The 11,130-nt window shown below is 52.0% G+C and overlaps 1 protein-coding gene across 1 annotated transcript in view; it reads right to left on the bottom strand.

Annotated features, from left to right (window-relative positions):
• Nucleotides 1–11,130, bottom strand: part of DBH (dopamine beta-hydroxylase) — a 14,635-nt gene extending 3,505 nt beyond the window's left edge. Inside the window, exons 1-10 of the mRNA XM_027741537.2 lie at nt 10,666–11,130; nt 8,305–8,451; nt 6,698–6,955; nt 5,103–5,279; nt 4,125–4,227; nt 2,746–2,912; nt 1,906–2,049; nt 1,756–1,794; nt 859–918; nt 54–181 (exon numbers count right to left, since the gene is read on the bottom strand). Of these exons, the coding sequence (XP_027597338.1) occupies nt 54–181; nt 859–918; nt 1,756–1,794; nt 1,906–2,049; nt 2,746–2,912; nt 4,125–4,227; nt 5,103–5,279; nt 6,698–6,955; nt 8,305–8,451; nt 10,666–11,007 (1,565 nt within the window). The 5' untranslated portion in view covers nt 11,008–11,130. The remainder of the gene's footprint in view (nt 1–53; nt 182–858; nt 919–1,755; nt 1,795–1,905; nt 2,050–2,745; nt 2,913–4,124; nt 4,228–5,102; nt 5,280–6,697; nt 6,956–8,304; nt 8,452–10,665) is intronic.

Below are 11,130 nucleotides of genomic sequence, written 5' to 3'. Positions count from 1 at the left end.
GAGCTTTGCACTGATCCCTCTCCCCTCAGTCCCACTGTGCAGGGGCTCTGTACCTGTTCACGAGGTTGAAGTATCGGTGCAGGTATCCCAGATCCATAGTGCTTTTGCACAGCTCCAGCTGCGTCTGGGGGTAGTAATGCACGTAGTTCACACACATCTCTTCCAGGATGCCAAACCCTCCCTGCAGCACAGACACAAAGGTGATGGCAGCGGGGTCTGGCTGTGCCCTGCCAGGGCTGCACAGCCAGCAGGGAGGGCAGGAGGACACAAAGCTCACACCTCTATGTGCACACTCACATATATCTATAGCTATAATCTATATATCTAGATATCTGGGTATCTAAATAGATGTAGATACATAGGTATAGATAAACACACCCCTTCATGTGCGTGAGATGGGCAGCACTCTGCTCGTCTGCCCTTTGCACAAGGACAGACTTTTAGGCTAGACCGTGTGGTTTACATTAAAATGCAGATTTCCTATAATCCCTCTGCTATATTTAACTTTGTCCCTGTTGATGGTACCTCTGACAGGCTCTTTTTTATTTTTTTTGCTGCCTATGTAAGAAAATAACATGCACTGTCAAAAAATGCCACTTCTCTTTAATTACAATTAATCCCTGGTGGAACAGTTTGTGATGGGAATTAGAGTGACACATGCTACTTCACAATTAGCACCTTGCCATCCCCGCTGCAGGCAGCAGAGCCTTGTGAGTTCCCTTCTTCCCACACTCCCTCTGGTTTTTGGCTGTGATTCAGCCTGGGTTCATGCAAAAGCCCACTCTGTGGGTGCCCCCAACCCTGGGGTACCAACACACCTCAGCCCCACAGAGGCAGGTGAGCTGCCCCTGCACTCACCACGGTGGCTTGGCTCCGGTCCTGCGTGTTGTACGTGCAGGTGGTGATGAGTTCATCGCCCTGGGGAGGTTCAAACACAGGCAAATTTAGGGGCTGGGGAGTGTACAACACAGCAGATCTCTGCTCCCCATATCAGTAGCCTGTTTCCCCACCAGCGCTCTCTGCAATGCCTCAGGAGCGCTTGCTAAACTTGCATCCCCTGTGGAGATTCCCTAGGGCTGTATCCCAGGAATGGTGTTTCCTGCTTTCCCCGCTTTTTAAGAATTTCTGCAGGGCTGAAACACCTTAAAAAAATGCACTTAGGCAACAGTTTGAAGTGCCAAATCTGTACCTGACTTGATGGCACAACAGCCTCCCCATCACAGCCAGCGCTGGGGACTGTGGGGTCCCAGCACAGATGTGGGTGGGGTCTCAATGAGTGCTGAGTCTTTTGGGCAGCCTCATGGGGCACAGCAGGTCCCATAGGTGTCCTCTACTTTGCAGCCAGGTTCTTCCTCACCCAAAAGACCCCAGGGCACTTTCCACCTCTGTTTTGCCACACACTCTCACCACTGATTCCAAATCTCTTCCTCTCCTTCTACCCAGCGAGGAGAGGGGGCACCACCATGGTTCATCCTCACCCCCTGAGGAGCCTCCCTCTGGTAGACAAAGCCCAACTAAATTAGGTGCTTAATTTAGCTCCTTACTGCCCACACACCAGTTTTGTGCCATATGAGGTGGGCCCCAACATCCCCAAGGCATGAGGGTGGTAGATATGACCCAGGGACCACACTGTCCTCCTGCAGCCCGCAGGGACGTCCCCAGAGGGGATGGGCTGATGGAAGGAGGCAGAGAGCTCAGGGTCATGGGGTCAGGGTGTGCTGTTTGGAAGCTGCCACAGTTTCTGGAGCAACTCACTGGAAAGACTGCAACGACCTCCTTCAGCATGCGGATCTCCTGGGAGGGAAGGAAAGGGGTCACATCAGAGCAGCGCCGTGGCACCGTGCCCAGGGCAACCCCACAGGTGACATCCAGCCAGGACCCCACTGCCCCTGCAGACCCCTGTACCTGGAAGTGAGGGCTGTAGTGGCTGTCAGAGTTCACGACCTGCCGCTCTCTCCCGTCCCGGGACAGCACTGTCACCACTTTTCTTCCTGCCAGGTGAGTGTGGAGCTGGGAGGCGAAGATGCGGATGCCGGCAGCAGGCAGAGCCTGGGGGAAGGACAGATCAGGGCCTCGTGCTGACCCCATCCCTCTCCCCTCCCACACATCCCCTGCTCTGTGCTGGGAACCGGCTGTCCCTGTCCTGGCTCTCACACAGGAGTTTAGGGGATCACTGTCCCCTTGGAGCAGGGTGTCAGCGAGCTCCTGACAGAGGGACAGACTCTCAATCTGCTGCCAAACCAGCTCTCTGGGTCAGCAGGAGCAGCTGAGCCGGATGCTGCTTGCTTCCCTGCGCTCGTCAGCGGTGGCACAAATGATTCCTTTTGAGTAGGCCCTACCAAAACATCTACTAAAATATCCCTGAGAGCAAGGTGGGCATTTTGGAACCATCTTTGAGAGAAGCTCTTGGCAAGTTGCTCGGACACAGAAGCCAATTTTCTCTTCCCCATGGAGGGAAGCACCGCTGGGACACAGCCAGCTAGGCAATAAGTTTTATGGGAATGGTACCCTGGGGAGCTGGAGCAGATGGCTCCCCAGGAGAGCTGCTTCGAGGGGGATTCAGCGCATCCCGACCAGCTGCTCTCTGTTTGTTGTACAGATTTTTTCTTTTCGAGTGCAACCTCACGGTAAGTTTAAAACTGGGAATTGGAAACCTGGAGCTCAGTTCTGCCCAGGGCCTGGGAAAAGCCATGAGTAAACTTTGTTCTCCAAGGTGAAGCCGGGGTGGAGAGGACGGGCACTCACCTTCTGGGTGCATTTGTCGGTGCAATAGCCCGTGAGGACAAAGGCGTCCTCGCCGGGGGGAATGGCCATCACGGGCGTGTAGACCAAGCCCAGCTCCATGATCCCGGCGTCGTGGTGCCGCAGGGTGGCCGTGTAGTACAGTCGGATGCCTGAGGAGTCACGGCGACCTGGTGGGCGAGAGGACAAGGACGAGTCACCGCAGGGACAAGGTCAGGTGTGAAAAACGATGCTGCGCTGCGTCGCCAGCCTCTCGCTCGCAGCTTTCTGAACCTGCGTGTGGCTCTTGTTGTTCTAAATCCTAGACATCTGCATGCAAGCCTTTCCTGAGTGCGCCCAGACACGCCTGGTTCCCCTAGAGAGGGCATCGACCTAAGGCTGAATTGCTCCCAGGAGAGTGAGGTAAGGGGTGCCTTTGGAGAGCCCAAAGCAGAAGGACAGAGCATGGGGTGCTTTAACTCCCTCAGAAATATGGCTCATTGCATCTTCTTTAACTGATACATCCAGAAGTCTAAGGCCCCGAAAGCAAAGGGAAAGAGCAGGGTCAGTAGGTCAGGAGGGGTTCAGGGCAGCTTTGAACCCCCTGTCTCCGGGCTGGAGCCCACTCAGAGATAAGAATAACAGGGGAGACACTATTGGTTAACATGCAAAAGCAGATAAATTATGAAAGACATGAGTTCTGTATTTATAGACGTGTTTTTTCTCGAGTTGCCGAATGTGCTATGACTGATCTACAGTGCATATGCTCTGGTCTCCTAAAAATATACTTGGGTAGTCAAGAAGCTACTTGTTTTTATGTTAATGAAGAAACTGGGCTTTTTGGAACTTTTTTTTTTTCAATGTGTCTCCTGACAATGTTATCGAAGCAGGAGTACAGTAAAACAACATCCACATCCCCCCATCCCCAGCCAGGCTGCTGCTGCTTCCTCTCTGGTGACTTGGCACTGCTGTTGCTCTTGCTCTGAGATCCTCCACCACCACCTTCCAAGGAACTTGGAGGGACACTCTGAGACAGCCCAGCTAAATACTGGTGCTGCCTTGGATCATATCCCTGCAGGAACTCTATAGGGGCAGTTTTCTGCCTGCAGGCTCTGAGAGATTCCTTTCCTGAGCATCCTTCTCCACCGCTGGGCTTGCACAGGTCCAGCCTTCAGTGAGGACGACTTTACTGAGACCAGAAAAGGGGCAGCATGGTGGGAATATAATGTATTCTTCCTGCTAGGACAGATCTGGACCATCAGGTGTCCAGATAGTTGCAAACAGGGCTATGATTTTTGGCCAGAGCCCTCTCCAACAGGATGTCAGTCCTTCCCTTGAATGTCCCCAGCTCTCCTGCCATGGCCTTACTGGGGAGGCACCAGGCATGGCTCACACCCCCTCACCTTTGAACACCAGGGGATTGTGGTAATGGATCTCGAGGCGCAAATATCTGGAGGAGCCTTGGCCACCGAAGGCAACACCTGCTTCTTCAGGGTAGTAGAAAGCCTGGAAGCAGAGGGAGGGTGTTAGGGGAGCAGTGGGATGGCTTTCCAAGGACAAGGCTGAAAAGCCAAAGGGAAATGTTTGGCCATAATCCTGACCCCCACTGTGGGCTGAGGGGCATGATTTGAACTCTTGGTTGTGCTTGGTGAGCTGGTCTTGCTTCCACAGGCTTCTCCTGTGCCACATGTACCTGCAGTGACATAACCCCCCAGCAGAATCATAGAATGTCCTGAGTTGGAAGGGACCCACAAGGATCATCATCAAGTCCAACTCCTGAGCGTGCACAGGATAACCCCAGAAATCCCACCATGTGCATGAGAGCATTGTCCAAAGGATCCTTGAACTCTGTGACCACTGCCCTGGGGAGCCTCTTCCAGTGCCCCACTGGAATGGGGGACAAGACAGACTGGATCACAGGTGGGATACAGGGTGGGGGAAAGACCAGATTGGATAAAGTGAGAATACAGAATGAGGGGAAATCCAGACTGGATCAGGGCCAGAATGCAGAATGGGGAAAACCCAGACTGGATCACACCTGGGATCCGGAATGGAGGGAAACCTGGACTGGATTGTGCCCAGAATCAGGAATAGGGGGAAACCCAGACTGGATCAGGGCTGGGATATGAAATGGGGGAGAACCTGGAATGAATTGCACCTGGGATCCAGATTTATGGCACCAAGGAGATGAGCTGGGATGAAGCAGGAACTCAGATGCGCCCAGGGGGAGGTTGGGGAGGTCAGACAGGGCTGGACTCAAACCCCAGCAGAGAATGGGGTGAGAGCAACTCACATGGGGCAAACCCAAAAGGGAATTGGGAAGGGTTGGGAGGCAACAGGACGGTTTTCACCCGGGGCAACAGGTCCCCCCTTGCACCCACCTGTGCTCCCATGGCCCAGGCTGCCAGCACGTGCCTGCAGTAGTTGAGCCGGTCTGGCTTCATCTTGGAGTCGCAGGGCCCGTTGTAGGAGGGGAAGCTGTCGAACTCGGCAGCACACTGGAAGACTTCCATGTGGTGGACAAGAGCCTCGTTGCCCTCCGTGATCACGGGCTCGTACTGCAAAGCAGATCCCAGAACGAGGACAGACTGAGAGTCCATCCCTGTGGCTGCCGCCTTCCAGGCTCCACGAGGAGCCAAGACAGGTATGTCTGGCACCTGTTGCTGAATGGGAGACAGCTTCTACCCCGTGGTAGGGAGGGAAGGTTGCTCCGGGCATGAGGCACCAAGCGCCAAGAGCTTTTACTTTATATTTTGGCTCGCAAGAGGAGGTTAAGCTGGAACTAGTGCCCAAGGAGAGCATTCAGGGCAGTTGTGGAAACACTTAGTTTCTTAGTTGGCCTTGGGACCAACCCAGAGCCCACCAGAACACATATAGAAACATCTCATCCTTTCTCCAGCAACAGGTGCACCTGATTAGCAGAAGATCTTGGTCTGCTTTGTGATGACTGAGTCCTTTACAGTCTTGCAGGGTTGAGGTGACCCTGGGGACATTGCTTTTTCCTAAAAAGAGTCCTGGTCACGTTGTGGTAGCTCTGACTGAAGCTATTGGGTTTTATTTCTATCCGACAGCTGCTCGGGGCATGGCAAGGGGAATTTGGGGTAGAAAGAGTGATTAAAACCAGTCTGAGGAATGGCTCTGGCTAAAAGTGCCAGCTGTAGAAGTAATCTGCAGCAGCGGGAAGGTATCAGGAGTTACACACTTTTTACTTACACACAGATGATTCAGTTCACACCATCTGTTAGAGAGAAAATCCTCCTTCTGAGCCTTCCTTTGCAGCACCGTCTCTCCTCTATAAATCACTGAGCACTCACTTCAGCTCATGCATCAGGTTTTCCCTCTCTCCACTGGGTGGTTTTGACTCTGAATGTTCCAGGTCAGCTGCTGAGCCACCTCCACATCTGCTGGGGCCATGCTCTCCCAGTGGCTCATCCTTTCCCTGCACTAGGATGCCAGCAGGTTTCTGCCTCTCCTTTGAGGGAAGTGACCCAAGCACCTGCAAAACTCCTGGGCAGTGCACACAAGTTGCATTTATTTCTGTAACTATTTTTTTGGAGTATGCTCTGCTCTTACCAGCCCTTTTCCTTTGTTTCCCATGTTTATATATTCCTCATGGCTCACTGTGTGCCATAATCCTGCTATGGGTCCATCCTTGATGGCCACAGCTCTGCCTTCTGCAGAGTCATCTCTGAGCCTGCCCTGGTTCCTGCTGGATGTGCCAGGTGGAAAGACATCAACTGGCCACTTCCTGCTGAGAAACTTCTGATTTTGGGTTAAGAGAGATTAGAATGCTACTGGCTGGTGGGATGGCTCTGGGAGATGTTTTGGGACCATGTTTGGGAAGATGGATGGGTCTGAAAGCCTCCCAGGCTGTGGGCAGGAAAAGATGGACAGGGCAGGAAGACTTTGTAGGATGGCTGAATGTGAACATGATTGCTGACTGCCCTGGGGAAAGCAGCCCCCTTCTACCTCTTACCATGATAATGTGATGTTTGGGGAAGCCTTTTGGGAGCTCTACCATGTAACACCAGTAGGTTGTCTCTTGGCTGGGAATGACAACGTCTGGAGCTGTTATCTCCATGGTTTTCGTGTCACTGGGCAGTTCAGGGATGGTGATGTTGGGCTTCAGCAGCTGCACCCTCTGCAGTCCCCCGTGGATGGCAGAGATGTTGATGGCTTGGAGGGAATGCACTGGTTTCTCCAGGATCCCATAGATGAGGTGCACAGTGCCATCCTGAAGCAAGACCACAGTATATCAGGTAGTTTTTCATGTAGAAGCATGACCTGCACGGACTATTGGCACCACTATTGATGGCATGAACCCAGGAATGGGTCTCTTGACCCATTCCCAAGTGGGAAGCCACCCTGAGTGCACCAGTAGCTCACTTTGCTGTGCTGTCCCAGGAATATTATAGATTTGGGGCCATTTCTTTGGCTGAGGTGATCACAGAGAGTTCCCTGCCAGGTGGGAGAGTCTGAAATTCCATAAGGCTTAACATATCCTCCCTTCTCCTTCAGAGCCCCTCCTCTCTCATGAGCTCGAGGCTGGGACAACCACATCAGTGCAGAGCTCATCCCACCCTGCAGCCCAGTCCCACTAAGTGGCCTAGGCAGTAACAGCAGGCACAAAACTTCTCCCTGAAATCCTCCCTTTTCTCCCAGCTCCTGTTGAGGGGAAAGGTGCCACAAGAAGCTCTGCTCAAAGTCTACTGCAAGGAAAAAAGGTGCTGCTGAACACAGAGAGCTCTGGACAGGAGATAAGGAAGAAAGGAAAAAGAGAATAATCTTTTCTTAAAGGATCAGAGAATAAAGACCTGTAAGTCTTTTCCTTGTTCACAGACAGATTTTTTCCTCCAGGGCTCTCAGTGTTTTGGCAGACGGTAGACATTTCTCACCACAAGACAAGCTTTTGAAAACCAGCAACAAAAACTCGAGGACACTCTGTGCCCACGTTGGCTCTAAAATATCCTGCCCACAAAGGCTTTCATCTGAGATGAGCCTTGCACCAATTCCTGCCTGCACCTGGGGTCCATGGCTGAGACTCTGAAGCTGTTTGACATCCCCACTGGGAAGGTTTCCCCCCTGGTCCCATCTCACAGGGCAGTGGTCAATGCAGACCCAGAGAAACATCAGCAGGCCACATAGAAGCACAACACAGTGTCTGTATTTGCTGTCCCTTTGTTCCAGCTCCTGCCACAACCCTCCTCTTTGCCTCCTGTTGGTACACCAACCCTTCTTCGTAACACTCCCAACAGTTGGCTCCAGACGGCAGACCAGAGTGATGCAGGAGGTATTTATATAGACCTAACACATGCTTAACAGGAGCTGATGATGCAAATGAGCTAAAATCTACACTTTCTAGAGGTTTATAAGGGGTCATAAATAGATGGTGCCAAACATTACTCATGTCCCAGGACTGACAGCTGTAGCTCGCTTCCTTTCTGCCTTAGACAGCACAAACACCTGATGCTGCCTCCAAAATCAGATATAACCACGCAGGTTGGGGTTTGGAGCTGTGCCCCAGGGCTGGGAGGGGGCTGAGGGGTGCTACAGTGGCACCGTGGGGTGAGGGTGGTGCTGTACCTCTATCAGGTAGTCCTTGGGGTCACAGGTGCTGAAGGCTCTTCTGAAGAGGAGGTAGAGCCCCTCGGGAGCCCTCCGAGCCCCCAGGAGCTGGTAGTCCTGCTGTGAATCCATGTGGAGCTGCCCCTTGGCATCACTCCAGGCATCCTGTGAGAGAAAGAGCACCCTGGTCAGCCTGGAGGAACCTCCAGAGCTACCGCAGGTCCTGAGGTTCTCCTTCTGGCCCTCCAGCTGGTTCACCTGCTGCATTCCCATAGGTGTGTGTGGGGGGGGAGTGTCTGTGTTTTGGTTGCTCCATGCCCCCTTCCAGCATCCCCCAGGCACAGTGGTGCCAGAACAGCCCCTGCCATGAGGCTCTTGGTGTGAAATACCTGACCCAGCACTAACAGTCTGCAGAAAGACCTTTAAAAGTTGAGATGTGACTGTGGAAAGGATGGGGGACAAGAAAGCCTGCAGGGACATGTGAAAATGTTGCATCAGTCTGATCAGTCTGTGCTGCATTTGGGTGTATTTGTCCGGGGGGGGGGGGGGACCTTCTGAAGGGGAGTGATGTGCTCTCCAAAACCCTTGCCACAAGACAACTGCTCTCAATTTAAGATCAGACCTTTGCTGGGCTGTAGTGTCAGCCCTAGAAATTGCTGTCCCTCTTCAAAATCCTTAATTTGTTGTGGCCAGATTGTTCTGGAAGCTCAGCATGGCCTCCCAAAAGCTGCTCATTGTTGAGGATGGCGACAAAGCCACACTGAGAAGCAAAGCAGTGGATTCCTGTGCTTCAGGATTTGAAGGTTTGGAGTATAAAATCCTGCAATAATTTGGAACTGAACAGGGTTGTTGCCTTGATCTTTTGTTTCTTTCACTGATATATTTTGTTTAGTGAGAAAAGGCACCCAAGAAGTACCTCGCTATAAGTGGCCTCAGTTCTCTTATCTTGGGGGAAAAAACAGAAGAAAAAGAATAAAGCAACTTGGCGTAATTTCAGCCAGAACTATAGAGTCATATTTCGAGAACATATTGTCCTTAGAGGGGGAGAGTAAAATCAGCTACATGGAGCTTGCATGACATTTGTTTTCATAGGAATATGGTGTGCAAATTAATCTTGTAGTACATGGGGGGTTAAGCAAATTTGGATCTTTTTAACAGCTGACATACTTATCCAGAAGAAAGGCTGCTGGGAGAGAGAAAACCAGGACTGGAGAGATTTACTGAAATCTCCATGCAGGATGCTGTTCAGCACCAAGTGAAAGAGAAAACCTTAATGCTGCCGGGTGTTTCATTCAGTGCTGCTTGTCTTTCGGTGAGCACACGGAGGCAAGATTAGAAATGATCCTTTATGTTTCCTTAACATGATGCTGTGAAATACTGTAGCATTCGGGCCACCACAGATCCTGAATGGCTGGTAATTAGCAGGAAAACAGCACAGATAATAAGCCCTTCTTTTCATGCTTTCATTACACTGCAGATCACATTGCGGCTGATTGCGAAAGAATGTATTTTATGGTTAACTTGAAGTAAGCAGAGAGGTAAAATTTAACTTGCTGGAAAGCCTCACACAGGGAAAAATGTGAACTGCTTTCTGCAGCCAAGTGCAATGGCAATGAGCTGAATGTGGTGGTCTGGGGACAGGACTGGAGAGCCCAGGGATGGAAAGACAACCCAAACAAGGACCTGGACAAACAGACTGTGTGAGGAGGGGTGGAGATTTGCAGCAACAATATCAAACAGCACCATTAGAAATTAGTTTCTCCTCTGCACTTGCTACCACGAGCTGTTCACGTATCACCCAAATACATTTGCATGTCTAATTTCTGACAGCACCCCGGGTTGCCCTGTTGTCCTGTTGATCCCGACGGTAGTGTCAGAGGCAACTTGCAGCCAAGTTCTCGGTGCTGGCAGGAGCAGCCTCTCTGGCTGGTGACTTTTGCCCTGTCTCAAAGCCATTAATGGGAGCTGTGGTTAATTTTTAATGTGACTGACAGCAGCACAGAAGCAAACCAAGATGTTGATGCATCCTGTGTGTGTGTGTGAGTATGAGCTGGTCAGTTCACAACCCCCCCGTTGGAGCTCTTTGGGGCTAAACACAGCAGAGACATCCTGGTTCTGGTTCCACTCAGCCTTGCTGATGTGCTGTTGTATTTATTCTTTTCTCTTTGGGTTCAATTCCTACGCCAAACCCATCGTGTGCACCTGATCCATGGGTTCCTCTGGGGTAGAAACCTCCAAGACCTTTCGGACCCCTTCCCCCCGAGCAGTGGGACCGGTCCAATGCGCCCTGTGCCCTGGACCGGTCCTACTCTTTCAAACCAGATTCACCCACAGGGAGGGAACCCCATAAGCATCCATGCAAACATACAAGTGACTCACCCCAAAATAGGAATTGCTCCCATCGCTCCAGAGCACGGCCAGGTCCGCGTTCTCAAACTCGCCCCTGTCCGACATCCCGAAGAGGAGCCCAAACTGCAGGTCCCTGATGAGGAGCTGGAAATTCACGGCTTGCTCAGGGTAGCTGACATTCCAGGAGAGCTCGAGCAGCCCCTGGGGATCGAGGGGCACCTTGTAGGGAAAATCACTCCCGCGGGGCGCCGAGCCCTGCAGAGCCACCACCAAGATGACCAGGAACACGGCGATCATGGTGAAGTACATGGATGCCACCTCCCGCAGCTTGAAGCTGGGGCAGGAGCAGGGCTTGCTCCCGAAAGTCTGCATGCTGCCCAGACAGCACCCGTGCCTGCCCCTTGCCCATTTATGTGCTGGCCCTCCTGGGCAAACTGGGTAAGTGATACTCTTTAATCGAATTTAGTTGTTGGGAAATTGGACAGTTGTATTGAC

This window comes from Pipra filicauda, unplaced genomic scaffold (assembly GCF_003945595.2).
Source record: "Pipra filicauda isolate LSUMZ 115617 unplaced genomic scaffold, ASM394559v2 scaffold170_size1570365_pilon, whole genome shotgun sequence".
NCBI lineage: Eukaryota > Metazoa > Chordata > Aves > Passeriformes > Pipridae > Pipra > Pipra filicauda.
This window is presented reverse-complemented; position numbering and strand designations above follow the sequence as displayed.